Genomic DNA, 15,250 nt, shown 5'->3' with positions numbered 1-15,250 from the left:
CTTTAGATGAGCATAGGTGTTTCATTTTTAGGAGCTCCCAGTTATCTGGCTTCTCTTTGGCATTTTTAGTAATGTTTTGTATTTTGTTTATGCCATTTGTTAGGGCTCCTAATGTTGTTCTTATCTTTTCTTCCATGATCTTTATCATTCTAGACTTTGTGTTTAGGTCTTTGATCCATTTGAAGTTAATTTTTGTGCATGGTGCGAGGTATGGGTCCTGTTTCATTATTTTGCACATGTATATCCACTTATGCCAGCACCATTTGTTAAAAAAACTATCTTTTCCCCAATTAACTGACACTGGGCCTTTGTCAAATAGCAGCTACTCATATGTGGATGGATTTATATCTGGATTCTAAATTGTGTTCCATTGGTCTCTGTGTGTGTTGTACCAGTACCAGGCTGTTTTGACTACTGTGGCAGTATAATAGGTTCTAAAATTAGGTAGAGTCCTCCCACTTTGTTCTTCATTTTCAGTAATGCTTTCCTTATCCGGGACTTCTTTCCCTTCCATGTGAAGTTGGTGATTTGTTTCTCCATCTCATTAAAAAATGTCGTTGGAATTTGGATTGGAAGTGCATTGTATGTATAGATGGCTTTTGGTAGAAAAGACTTTTTACAATGTTAAGTCTTCCTATCCATGAGCAAGGTATGTTTTTACACTTATGTAGGTCCCTTTTGGTTTCTTGCAGTAGTACGTTGTAGTTTTCTTTGTATAGTTCTTTTACATCTTTGGTAAGATTTATTCCTAAGTATTTTATCTTCTTGGGGGCTACTGTGAATGGTACTGATTTGGTGATTTCCTCTTTGATGATATTTTTGTTGATGTAGAGGAATCCACCTGATTTTTGTATGTTTATCTTGTAACCTGATACTCTGTTGAACTCTTCTATTAGTTTCGGTAGTTTTCTTGAGGATGCCTTAGGGTTTTCTGTGTATAAGATCATGTCATCTGCAAATAGAGGTAATTTTACTTCTTCTTTGCCAATCTGGATGCCTTTATTTCATTGTCTGGCCTAATTGCTCTGGCTAGGACCTCCAGCACAATGTTGAATAAGAGCGGTGATAGAGAGCATCCTTGTCTGGTTCCCAATCTCAAGGGGAATGCTTTCAGTCTCTCTCCATTTCAGATGATGTTGTTTTTTGGCTTTGTATAAATGCCCTTTATTATGTTGAGCAATTTTCCTTCTATTCTTATTTTGCTGAGAGTTTTTTTTTTTTTTTTATCATGAATGGGTGTTGGACTTTGTCAAATGCCTTTTCTACATCAATTGATAAGATCATGTTCTTGCCTTTTGTTTTATTTATGTGTTGGATTACATTGTTTTTCTAATATTGAACCATCTTTGCATACCTGGTATGAATCTCACTTGGTCATGGTGGATTATTTTTTTGATATGTTGTTGAGTTCTATTGGCTAGAAGATTGTTTAGGATTTTTGTATCTATATTCATGAGGGATATAGGTCTGTAATTTTTGTTTTTTGTCCTGTCTTTCCCCGGTTTTGGTAGCAGCGTTATGCTGGCTTCAGAGAATGAGTTAGGGAGTGTTCCATCCTTTTCTGTGCTTTGAAAGACCTTTAGCAGTAGTGTTATCTCTTCTCTGAAAGTTTGGTAGAACTCAGGAGTGAAGCCACCAGGGCCAGAGTTTTTTGTTGTTGTTGTTGTTGTTGGGAGTCTTTTGATTACTTTTTCAATCTCTTTTTTTGTTATGGGTCTATTTAGTTGTTCAACTTCTGTTTGTGTTAGTTTAGGTAGGTAGTGTGTTTCTAGGAATTCATCCATTTATTCTGGGTTTTGAAATTTGTTAGAGTACAATTTTTCATAGTAATCTGATATAATTCTTTTAATTTCAGTTGGATCTGTTGTGATGTGGCCCATCTCATTTCTTATTTGGGTTATTTGTCTCTTTTCCTTTATTTCTTTAGTGAATCTGGCCCATGGTTTATCAATTTTGTCAGTTTTTTCGGAGAACCAGCTTTTGGCCTTGTTAATTCTTTCAAGCGTTTTTCTGTTCTCTAATTCATTTAATTCTGCTCTAATTTTTATTATTTGTTTTCCTCTGGTGCCTGACGGATTCCTTTGTTGCTCTCTTTCTATTTGTTCAAGTTGTAGGGACAGTTATTTGATATTGGCTCTTTCTTCTTTAGTTATGTGTGCATTTATTGATATAAAATTGATCTCTGAGCACTGCTTTTGCTGTGTCTCAAAGGTTTTAATAGGAAGTGTTTTCAGTCTCATTGAATTCTATGAATTTCTTTATTCCCTCCTTAATGTCCTTTATAACCCCGTCTTTTTTGAACAGGGTCTTGTTTAGTTTCCAAGTATTTGATTTCTTTTCCCTGGTTTTTCTGTTATTGATTTCTACTTTTATGGTTTTATGGTCTGAGAAGATGCTTTGTAATATTTCGATGTTTTGGATTCTACAAAGGCTTGTTTTATGACCTAATATGTGATCTATTCTGGAGAATGTTCCCTGCGCACTAGAAAAGAAAGTATACTTTGCAGCTGTTGGGTGTAGTGTTCTGCATAAGTCTATGAGGTCAAGTTGCTTGACTGTAACGATTAGATCTTCCGAGACTTTATTGAACTTTTTACTTGATGTCCTTTCCTTCACCCAACATGGTGTGTTGAAGGCTGCTACTATAATTGTGTAGGTGTCTATCTCACTTTTCAATTCTGTTAAAGTTTGTTTTATATATCTTGCAGCTCTGTCATTGGGTGTATAAATATTTAATATGGATTTGTCTTCCTGGTAAATTGTCCCTTTAGTCATCATGTAGTGTCCTTCTTTATCCTTTGTGGTGGATTTAAACTTAAAGTCTATTTTGTCAGAAATTAATATTGCCACTCCTGCTTTTTTGATTATTCTTTGCTTAATATATTTTTTTCCATCCTTTGCGTTTATTTGTGTCTCTATGTCTAAGGTGTGTCTCTTGTAGGTAACGTATAGATGGATTGTGTTTTTTATCCAGTCTGCCACTCTGTCTCTTTATTGGTGCATTTAGTCCATTTACATTCAGCGTGATTATAGATGAGTTTAGTGTTGTCATTTTGATGTGTTTTTTGGTGTGTTATTGAGTTTCATTTTTCCAGTTACTTTCTTGTGCTGAGAAGTTTTTCTGTGTAGATTGTGTGTTCCTCATTTTCATAGTAGTTGAATTTATTTTTGCTGAGTCGTTGTGATTATCTTGGTTTTTGTTTTGACGTATGGAATTGTTAGACCTCTTTGTGGTTACCTTAATATTTACCCCTATTTGTCGAAGTAAAAACCTAACTTGTATCGCCCTATATTGCATTGGTTTCTTCTGCATATGGAAGATCTATACCTCCTGTATTTAGGCCCTCTTTTTTGGTTATTGTAATTTTTTATGTAATGACATCAATGATTCCCTGACTTGAGCAATTTTTTTTTTTTTTTTTTACTTTAAATTAATCTTATTTGTTTTTGCAATTTCCCTATCTGAGTTGATATCAGGATGTTTTGTTCTGTGACCTTGTGTTGTATTGGTATCTGAAATTATTGATTTTCTGACCAAAGGATTTCCTTTGGTAATTCTTGTAGTTTTGGTTTGGTTTTGCAAATTCTCTAAGCTTGTATTTATCTGTGTCTTAATTTCACCTTCATATTTGAGAGAGAGTTTTGCTGGATGTATGATTATTGGCTGGCAGTTTTTGTCCTTCAGTGGTCTATATGTGTCATCCCATTGCCTTCTTGCCTGTATGGTTTCTGCCGAGTAGTCCGAACTTATTCTTATTGATTGTCCTTTGTAGGGGACTTTTCATTTATCCCTGGGTGCTTTTACAATTTTCTCAAGATAGACAAAGTTTCTTATCTTGTTTGGTGAGGACTGTTTTTCTAAATTTCCAGAGGGGTGTGTCACCTGTGTGCACTGGCTGGATCCCCGCTGAGACTGCCCCAGAGGGTTAGGGCTGCGTCCCATGGTTGCGCTGTCTTAGGAAGCCGCAATCAGCCCCTCTGCGCTTAGTCCAAAGCCCAGCGCCAAGGTTTCCTGGCTGGGACGCTGGGCTCCGGGCTCCAGAACCAGTCACTGCTTGTCCGTGGTTTCTTGTACGCCTGTCAGCTGCATTGGTGTGCAGCCTGCGTGTACTGGCTGGGTCTCCACCGAGGTTACCCCAGGGGGTAAGGGCTGCGTCATGTGCTTGCGGCGTCTCAGTAAGCCGTGCCCAGCCCCACCACTCTGGCACTAGGGAACCGCAAGGGCTCAAGGCTGGGGCGCGGCATGCAGGCTGCATAAGTGGTTGCTGCCTCAGCGGGCAGCTTTTCACTCCCCTGTCACTGTGGTCAACTCCTGAGTTCTGTGTTTGATGGTCAGGGTTTGTAGGTTGTCCTGTATGAAATTAATTCACTTGTTATTTGGAGTGTTTGTTGCAAGAGCGACAAGGGGAAGCTTCTACATAGTCAGCCATCTTGGCCCCGCCCGTTCCTGTCTCTTTTTTTTATGGGCTCTCTCTTTTCTCACACTTTCAGTTTTTAGAACTCTCTCTTATCTCACTTTCCCTCTCTCTCCCTAATCTTTGTCTCTTTTTGTCTCTCTCACTCATCCTCTTCTCTTTTATCTTTTTGTATCACTTTCTCACCCAATCTTTTTGTTTATTTTAGTCTCACTGTTTTTTTAAGGAACCGGCATAGGGGCCGTAGGCTGTGGGCTATATGGGGTATGAAGGGGCACCAATATCTTAGGAGCCCGACAAATGTCTGTGGCTATTTTACAGTTTCTGTGCTGGGGTCGGCTTGGACCTTATCACCACTTCAGGCCTCACTCTTGTCTTATTTGACCAGATAACATTCAAGTACTTGACTGAGAAGTCAGGTCTTTGTATTTTTCTTTGTTTACCACCCATCCCTGCGACTGGAAATGTGTGACTCTCACCAGCTGCAGCCCGGTCTTCTAATTTCTGGAGTTTTTTTTTTTTTTGGATATCTATAGAGCTTTGTCTTATGAAGATGATATTAACCATTCGTTGATTTTCAGTAATTTCAGGATCTATGTCAGTATGTCTCTGGAAGGCCTGAAAACTTTTTTTAAGAAACTTAGCAGGATTTTCTTTAGGTCTCTGAATTACTTCATAAAGTTTGAGAGGTTTTTCTGTTTTTGTACCCCTGTTTTAAGGCCTTTTAGTAAGCATGTTTTATAATGTCTCAGGCCACTCATGTCCTCTTTTGAATAGTAGCCTCACTCTGGGTCAATTCTAGGAATTGTGTTATTGGCTGGCAATTTGTCAGGATTTTGGGGGTTTTATTGGTCTAACAAGTTTTCTATTTACTAAATGTTAATAGAAAAAAAAAGATAAGAGTGGAAAGTCTTTTGTGTTCTGTTTGATTGATTTTATGTGAAAAGTTCTCTTAAAGATAATTTTCAGGATTGTCTCATCTATTGTCTTTATCTCAGGGCTCAGTTGATGTGTCTTTGTTGAGTCTTTGTGAGCCCAACTCCAGCTGGGTTATATTCTCTATGTTCAAGGACAGGGAACACATTGATGATCAATACCTGGACTTAGTTGAGCTCTTAGATGGCGGCCACTGTAGGCTCTTTAAAGTCACGGTGTTGCCTTTTTACCAGATACCATGTGGTTCTTTACTAGGATCTTAAGTAAGAGCAAAGTTATCATCAACATTTTAGCCTGAGGTTTTTCTTTTACCTTTTAAATGTGTAAGACAAAAGAGGATAAACCTTATTACGTCTAATACTGTCAGGACTATTTCTTGCAGTAGTGACCTAGTACATGTATTTATTCTTGATAGTAACCAACCCTATAAATCTGGTGTTTATAAGGGTGTTATAGTATATAACCAAGTAGCTTGTTGTCTGATTGTATGTGTTCTATTTTTCTTGTGTTATTTTACAAGAGGTATGTTTTACAGCACAGACTATACTTTTCTTGGACCAATGAATAAAAATCTAAGGCTATTCTGTTATGTCATGTCAGCTTGGCATAATGAGGCCAGAGATCACTATTGTGTTTTCATTTCACTAGCAACTTTATCTGTTATTTGTGTCATAGTGATTGATAAATTTCTTAAAGATTTTTCTAATTGAAATATACTGTAAATAGGAATTAAAATTACTCAGCATACCCTGAGTGTTGGACCAGTGGCTTTTTTTGTTTGTTTCCTGACTCTTGTTTTATAATTGGTAACATTTAACATTACTTTTCTAATATTTACTATGGATATTTAAAGATAATCTTAAAGATCTCAAAGTGTACTGTCTATGCATTTATTAGGAATTTAAACAAGAAATTGTCTACATAAATTCACCATCAGTTGGAAAGGGGTCATCTAAACTAGTATACGTGAATATATCACATAAAAAAACATGTCTAGAAGGAACACACAAAGTTTGTCCAGAGAAAACAGAAAATATAGAAAACCTTATATATGACAACTAAGTTTTCATTATGGAATTCATGATTAGTAAGGTAATACAGGAAACCCTGGTGGCATAGTGGTTAAGTGCTACGGCTGCTAACCAAAGGGTCGGTAGTTCGAATCTGGCAGGTGCTTCTTGGAAACTCTATGGGGCAGTTCTGCTCTGTCCTGTAGGGTCACTATGAGTCGGAATTGACTCGACGGCACTGGGTTTGGTTTTGGTTTTGTGAGGATGGACTTTTCTTGTTGGCGGTCTCTGGTTAGTCTGTCTAAAACATATTTAGTGTTCTCCCTGAGGGCAAGCTGCCCCTCTTTGGTTTACCTATTAACAGACATGGGTCGCTCTCTCAGAAACAGAAGTGGAATCTAAGACAAAACAGAGTCTGACTCATGAGATCGATCTCTTCTGAGAACCTGGTTTTCTTAAGATACTTTTCTGTATAGTAAGTTTGATTATAAATATTAGACAGGTATTTTATACAACATTGCCTTGAAGACTGATTAAACTGATTACTAATTTACCCTAAACATAACTCTGTTTACTGGTCTTGGGAGTTAGTTTTTCAGAACAGACTGAATTCTTTAAAAAAAAAAAAAAAAGCACAATGCCCAGAGTAAAAATAGTCTTGTTAGTTTATGTGAACCATTGTTTACCTCAAAGTGGCTTCAGGAATTTTTTTTTTTTTCAAAGTTCAAGGTTCAAAAGGGCACCCAAAGGCGATGTCCTGTGTGGGTTGCCCCAACCTCTATGAAAGCCAGAAATCGGGATTCTGGGAGTTTTATATATAACTCTCTTAGGTCTTCTCTTTTGGATCATGATCTTGTTATAAAATCTTTGATCAGAAATGTTCAATTACTATCTGTTTTTAAGATCTCAGGCACCATACAGCAAATCAGGAGGTAGGATAGAAATACTAACATTAGGCCAATAGTCTCAAATAACCAATGAAACCATGATTCTAAGGTCTCTGAACCAAGGAAACAAATCTCATGCGGTGTTCGTCTATGCATAAGTAGCATCAGTAACTGTTTTTCATGTGCCTCAGCAACAACTGCATTCTGCCAAACCTAAGATTGTTAATTCAAGACTTAGGATATCTAAACCCACTAGTTAGATAATTTAGGAGAAAAGAGGAATATGGTTTCATATCTCTAGAAAGAAAAACTTTAAAACGTCAGTAATATTCCCACATAAAACCCGTAGTATCATATTGTTTACTCAGCCTTATGTAGTTAACTTCTATTCTATGTGATACTGGATCAACTGCAATCTGTGAACCCATCAGCATTTGCATAAGAATTTTAGAAATTCTGATTGAGCCTAGTCATAGTTTCTTTTATAAGTCTAATATGGTCTATCTTTTTTTGTTGTTGTTGAGATTTCTGGTTAAATGTTTTTGGAAAGTAAAAACTTATGTGTGGATGATAAAACTTAATATGGTCATGGTTAATTTATAAACATAATTCTTAATGGTGAGACACCTGAGAGAAATTAATTACAAGCACAACGCAAAGGCCAAATAAAACCAGCTAAAAAAAAGTTTTTAGAACCGTATTTTTAAAGAATTTCAGATGTAACACATAATAATCTTGAGACATAATACCATATTGTCAGGATATATCAAGAATATACCAAGACTATCCAGTCTCTAAATACCTGAACAGCTATAAAAATAACTTTATAGGTAAATGATGTGAGTTTTCTAATCAAACTATTGTCTTTAATAATACTAGATTAAAAAAAAATACCTTTGTAACCAAGTAATTAAGGTGATATAATATTATGTATTTTTTGTCTAATATTAGGCAAAAACACAAGAGGAATTACTAACATATAAATTTTAACCCAAATAGAATCAGGCACTTCTCATGATTTTAACAACACATCTTATGTAATTTGTAACATGTTAAATAAACCTTTTTACCACTTTTTCTTTACAAAAATTTTCATAGCTTTCAAACTTGTCAGGAGTTTATCATAAGTTACTAAGAAACAATACTTTAGTTATGTAACTCAAAGATATTAAAATAAAAACTTTAGCTTTTTTCTTTTTTAAGCCATGTGGCTTTGTTTCCAACTCAGGAATCTTATTTTAATGACAGACTGAACATTTGTCTTTGAAGCAGATTCAATTTAACATCAATAAGTTACCTAAAAGATCTTAGAAATTATTTTAAGCCTGTATACCATAAAACACAACTAATTGAAATAAAGTTTCTTTAAATATTATAAATTTTTATTTGACTTTTATTATTTCTCATGTTTTTCTAATCTAATTGGCTTTGGAAATTACAAGGTTTCTGTTTAACTGACCAATTAAACATTTCTCTAGGCCATTTTATTTTGATTTCTGTTTGACCTTGGCAGCTGAGGACTGGGGGCTAAGGAGGCCTGATTTTGCCCCACCCTACCTACCTTTTAACTCAGGGTAGGAGACAAGATTAGCCCATTCTGATTCATTTACATACAGAGGCATTTTGAAAGGCTATCTACCCAGTAAATACCAAAGTCCTTCAGCAATTTTGTAAATGAATCTAATTCTTAGCTAGGGAGACTGGAGGCTGAAGGGAGTCATCCCAATTCCAAACATTTTGAAAGGCGAAAGATGACAGTTTCTTTCTCTTTTGCTGTTCTGGAACTGTTACTTTTCTTTTAAGACAAAATTATCTTTTTCCTTTAAACTATCTAGAGCAAAAGATGACCAATTGTTTAGTAAACAGTCTAATCAATAAATTTTCAGAATCTCCACAAGCATGTTCTAATTCAACCTGAACTTTCTCTTCACCAATTAGTTTCTATGCAACACACACATTACACATAAGACACAGACAGAGGCGACTGAGATGATCTCATATTCTCAACCTTCCCAGACAGCCCTGGTCACACATCAGACAAACAAACAGCGTGCTCGGACCAGACAAGTCAGAAGGGTTTAGTGAGGTCTAACACGTTACTAGGAATATCTGAATCTCTATTTCGATCTTCTAGATACCTCTTATCTCTAATGCCAAACGGAGGGGCTTCAAACTCTCAATCTAAACAGAGACCTCTACATCCATTCCCCAGAAGCAGGGTGTACGAACCAGAGACAGACAACATCTAGACAAACAAAAACAATGGCTGCCACACACTCATATGCCTGCCAGAACTCTAGAGCCATCAAGACCAAGAATAGTTTAAAAACAAAAGGTAAGAAGAAAGAAAAAAAAAAAGGTCAAGGAAATAGATTATCGGAGTGCTCCCCGCGACCTTCTGCTGGGGGTACACAACCCGCTCTGTAGTGCTCTCTGCAGTCTTCTGCCGGAGGCTTGCAACCCCCTCAATTTACTGAGTGTTCTCTGTGACCCTCTGATGAGATTTGCGACCCACTTGACAGGCACTCTCTGCGGCTCTGTTCGAGGTCCGCGACCTGCCCTTGGGATATGGGTTGATCAGCCCCTAACAAGGAATCGCTCTTTCTCCCCGAACTGTCTTTCATGAAAGCCAAATGACCGGAACGCTCTCTGTGAACCCCCCTCTTTGGGGCTCACGATCCATTCTGTAAAAAGAGGAAAGAAAAAGAGAGGAAAAAATTGTAGTACCAGAGACCAATAGAAGGGCTTCCTGAGAGAGCAGTCAAAATGAAAGGAAAGAAAACAAAAAAAGTCAAGGAAGTAGACTTTCGGAGAGCTCTCCGCAACTTCTCACTAGGAGTACGCGACGCATTCCAGAGTGCTCTCTGCAGCCTTTTCTTATTGGAGGCTTGTGACCTGCTCAACTTACCGAGTGCTCTCCGCGACCATCTGATGGGGTTTGCCACCCACTCAGCGGGCTCTCTCTGCGGCTCTGTCAGCCTCTGACAAGGAATCACTCCTTGTCTGCAGACTCTTTCACAAAAGCCAAACTACCGGAACGCTCTCCATGAAACCCCCTTCACTGGGGCTCGCGACCCACTTGGTAGAAAGAGGAAAAAAGAAGAAGAGAGAGAAAAAAAAAGAAATGGAGACAAGGTATGCAGAGAGAGAGAAAAAAAGATAATAAAGGTTGCTGAAGGGGGAAGGGCGACTGAGGGGGAGAGTCACCCGAACTTACCGCTTCAAAGAGACACCAGACAAAAAGGTCAGGGCGGCCGCTTGTCTCTGAGTAGAGGTCTGTTCCAGAGGCTCAGTCCCACTAGTCTGCGTCCCCTAAGTGGGGGCTACTTTGAGCCCCTAGTCTCCTGGCTGGATCGCCAAATATTGTTACCAATTGCCAATCTGACACAAAGGGCTTTTATCTTTTCTCAAGTAAGAATATATGCGAAAGAGAAACTTTATCTTCAGCAAGTTTTATTTTGGTTGAGTCAAGCAAAAGGAGTCGGGGGATCTAAGCCTCTCTAAAAGACTGACTCATAAAGGGAGGGAAGGCTAGGGGTTATATGGATTCGGTGGAGAAAATAGAGTAATGAATATTTAGTGGGCTTCTTTCAAGGGGCAGGTACTTTTTAGAATGGTGGTGTATGTTAATAAGATTGTGTATGCACCTGGAATCTAAGCTGGAACCCGCTGATATTCAAGATGGAGTCTTTGCAGCAGCCCTTGGCATCACTTACTATGGGATATAGTGCAAGCGCACTTGATCTTTGGCACTATATCGCCATCTTCAGAGGGCTAAGGGAGATCAAACAGCAGTCACACTCTGTTCCTCTGCACATATGGAGCCTGTAAAGGAGGAGGGGACTAGAAAGACCCTAAGAAGGAGAGTAATTCCTGGGCTGCCCTAATCTTATGTTGACAGGGTGGGTTCTTGTTTACCCAACCTTTAGATTATAATCGTTTTAAAAGCTGTTTTGTTCAACCAGCACCGTTAACCCTATCTGTCTCTAGATAGGGTGTGGTTCTTGTTTACCCAACTTTTAGATGATAATCTTTTTAAAAGCTCTTTTGTTCAGCCACCAGCATAGTTAACCCTATCTGTCTCAATACCACAAGTGGGTGGCTTTAAGAAAGTGAAGTCTATTTTCTCACAGTAAAGTAGACTAAAAGTCCAAATTCAGGCTGTCAGCTCCAAGGGAAGGCTTTCTCTTTCTCTCCGCTCTGGAGGAAGTTCCTTGTCTTTCTCAGTCTTCCCATGGTCAAGGAGCTTATCAGATGCAGGGACCCGGGGTCCAAAGAATGCACCGTGCTCTTGGTGCTGCACTCTTGGTGGTATGAGGTCCCCAACTCTCTGCTTGCTTCCCTTTCCCTTTATCTCTTGAGAAATGTAAGGTGGTGCAGGCCACACCCCAGGGAAACTTCCTTTACATTGTATCAGGGATGTGACCTGGTAAGGGTGTTACAGTCCCACCCTAATCCTCTTTAACATAAAATTACAATCATAGAATGGAGGCCAACCACAGAATATGGGGAATCATGGCCTAACCAAGTTGATACACACGTTTTTGGGGAACATGATTCAATTCATGACATTCCACCCATTGGTGGTTCATTTTCCTCTTTATTGTAGGAGCTAGTCAGATAATACAAATGAGTGACATGAGTTGGGTGTGTACAAGGAATGGTTTGGGGTGTGATATGGTTTATGCTCCACTGAAGGACTTCTTGCTAACCATTAATGAGAATTTTGAATTATAAATGTATTTCACTAAAGACAAGTACTTGCATCATCTTGTAGTTCTTAACCTTGGCTGCACTTTAAAATTGCCTGGGGAGCATTAAAAATAATAATAAAGGAAGGAAGGGAGGGAGGGAGGGAGGGAGGAAGGAAGGAAGAGAAGGAAAGAAGGAAAGATAGACAACCGATTTCCCAGATCTTGGTCTCAGAGATCTGTTTTAATAGTTTCAAGCAAAGTCAAGGCCTTGGTAATTTAAAAGCTTCAGTGGTGCTTTCCCAGTGATTAAATGGACTCCAATTAACTAGGATGTTTTCCAGACCTGACATTTAGAAACATTAAGGAGATGATGAAGCAGCGTACTATTATCAAAGATGTAGTCACCTTTCCCCTTTCTTTGCATTGACCTTCACTGAAGTTATTTTTGTGAATGATCACCCAGATACAGAATTGGATTCCAAGTCATCATCAAAGAGATCTTAAATCGAGTTCATTTTACCAAGTAATCACTATTATATCAATATACATTTTGTCCCTGTTTTCACTCACCCAAAACTTGTACTTTATTTCCCACTACATTTGTGTTTTTATTTAGTAGTTTCTGCTATAATCTCTAAGGAGTCCTGGTGGTACAATGGTTAAACACTCTGCTGCTAACTGCAAGGTTGGTAGTTCAAACCCATTCAGTGACTCTGCAGGAGAAGGACCTGGTGATCTTGTCCTATAAGGATTACAGCTTAGAAAACCCTGTGGGGCAGTTCTACTATGGCACATGGCATTGCGATGAGTCAAAAATTGACTTGAAGGCACCTAACAATAGCAACTGCTGGTAGTCACAGCTTTTTTTGGGATTAGGTCTCAGTAGTTGTAGATGTTACCTGTTGCCAATCTGACACACAGGATCCTTGTCTTTTCCCGAGTAAGAATACACGCAAAAGACAAACTATCTTTAGCAAGCTTTATTTTGCTTGAGTCAAGCAAAAGAGTTAGCGGGGATAAGCCTATCCAAAAGACTGACTCGAAAAGGGAAGCAAGCAAGGCTAGGGCTTATATGGGTTCAGTGGAGACAATAGAGTGATGAATATTTAGTGGGCTTCTTTCAAGGGGCAGGTCTCAGAATGGTGGTGCATGTTAATTAGGTTGTGAGTGCGTCTGGAATCCAAGATGGAACCCCCTGATATTCAAGATGGAGTCCTCTCGGCAGCCCTTGGCATTACTTATTATGGGATATAGTGCAAGCGCACTGATATTTGGCACTACATCACCATCTTCAGAGGGCTAAGGAAGGTTAAACACCAGTCACACTTTGTTCTGAGCCTCCAGAAGCCTGTAAAGGGGAAAGGGACTAGAAAAACACTAAGAAGGAGATAGTAATTATTGGGTTGTTTCAGGCTTATCTCATGTTGACAGGGTGTGGTTCTGTTTACCCAACTTCTAGATGGTAATCTTTTAACAGCTCTTTTGTTCTGCCAGAACAGTTAACCCTATCTGCATCACAGACTTGAGATTTTGTTTGAGGCTAGACTTCCTTAAGGTACTACCTATAGGAAATCATTTTAACTAAAATAGGAGACTCCCTTCCCTTCCTTATGAAGGTCATAATGCATTTGCATGCATTTTAAAATGGTTTTCTACAATACAAATTGAAAAAGAAGTTCTTTTGCCTGTAAATGAAGAAAAACTTCATTTCTTGGGCATTCTGTGTACTGAGGTTTGATTTGCATTTGTATCTATGAATTAGAATGTTTTTAAAGTTAAAAGATATCAAATTACTAATAATTTGTTTTCCTTTCTGAGTTTGGGTGATTTTTAAAATTTATTTCAAATTTTAGAAAGACAGTATTTACTTTTATGAAGTTTATTTTCTCAAAATTTTGTAACCCATGAGATAAAGAGATTTATTAGCTTACATATGATAAGCACTGTTTAGCACTTTGGTTATCTGGAGAGATCCCGATTTATTTTTCTTTAACTGATTTATTCAATAGAATTGGATCACCTAAATAATGACTCTACTTAAAACATTTTTCAGAAAAATATATGAAAGCACATGTTTTATTATTTTCATTGAGAAGATTTCAAATGTGTATTTAGATGTGTTCAGATATTTTTGGAAGAATTAATCTTGTCCTATTTTTTTTTTTATTCTGAGTGGGATCACCTCACTCATCCCTTCTTTACGTGATCTTTTTTCTCCTCTTCTGTTAGTGTTTGCTTTCACAACCAAAATTCTGGGCCATTCAGACATCAGCCTTGACCCTCCGGACAAAACTTGAGAGAGGAAGCACACGCCGAGTGGAACGGGCAATGAGACAGACACAGGTAAGAATTAATGTGGCAATTTTAGTTTTCTTCCACCAATTCTTCATTGCTATGAGTAAGCATACATATGTATTGTGAATATAAAAGCATGAAAGCATGAGATGGTTTTTGTTTTACTCAAACACTTTGTTATTGTTTAGAGTGTAGATTCCAGAATTTGACTGGTTGGCTTCAAAGCCTAGTTTTGTCTCGTAGTATCTTCGTGACAAAAGCATAGGCATACATTGGAGATACTACAGGTTCGATTCCAGACCACTGCGATAATACGAGTACCACAATAAAGTGAGTCACACAAATTTTTTGGTTTCCAAGTACATATAAAATTTGTTTACACTATTCTGTTGTCTGTTAAGTGTGCAATAGCATTATGTCTAAAAAACTATGTACATACCTGAATGAAAGATATCATATTTCTCAAAAATGTTGACTATCATCTGAGCCTTCAGTGAGTAGTAATCTTTTTGCTGATGGATGGTCTCACCTTGATGTCAATGGCTGCTGACTGATCAAGGTGGTGATTGCTGAAGGTTGGGGTGGCTGTGGCAATTTCTTAAAATAACACAACAATGAAGTTTGCTGCATCGACTGACTCTTCATTTCATGCCAAAAGATTTTTCTGTAGCATGCAATGCTATTTGATAGCATTTTATCCACAAAAGAGCTTCTTTCAAAACTGGAGTTAATCTTTTCAAACCTTGCTACTGCTTTATCAACTAAGTTTATGTAATATTCTAAATCCTTTCTTGCCTATTCAGCAATGTTTACAGCACTTTCACCAGTAGATTCCATCTCAAAAAACCACTTTCTTTGCTTATCCATAAGAAGCAACTCCTCATCTGTTAAAGTTTTATCACGAAATTGCAGCAATTTAGTCATATCTTCAGGCTCTGTTTCTAATTCTAGTACTCTTGCTATTTCTACCACATCTGCAGTTACTTCCTCCACTGAAGTCTTGAACCCCTCAA

At 38.0% G+C, this 15,250-nt stretch overlaps 1 protein-coding gene across 4 annotated transcripts in view; it reads left to right on the top strand.

Moving 5' to 3' along the window:
* Positions 1 to 15,250, top strand: part of TTC27 (tetratricopeptide repeat domain 27) — a 291,976-nt gene that overhangs the window by 120,172 nt on the left and 156,554 nt on the right. For all 4 annotated transcript variants that reach the window (XM_049870400.1, XM_049870399.1, XM_049870397.1 and 1 more), the window contains one exon: positions 14,172 to 14,285. In XM_049870400.1, coding sequence (XP_049726357.1) covers positions 14,172 to 14,285 — 114 coding nt within the window. The remainder of the gene's footprint in view (positions 1 to 14,171; positions 14,286 to 15,250) is intronic.

This window comes from Elephas maximus, chromosome 26 (genome assembly GCF_024166365.1).
Source record: "Elephas maximus indicus isolate mEleMax1 chromosome 26, mEleMax1 primary haplotype, whole genome shotgun sequence".
Classification (NCBI taxonomy): Eukaryota; Metazoa; Chordata; class Mammalia; order Proboscidea; family Elephantidae; genus Elephas; species Elephas maximus.
This window is presented reverse-complemented; position numbering and strand designations above follow the sequence as displayed.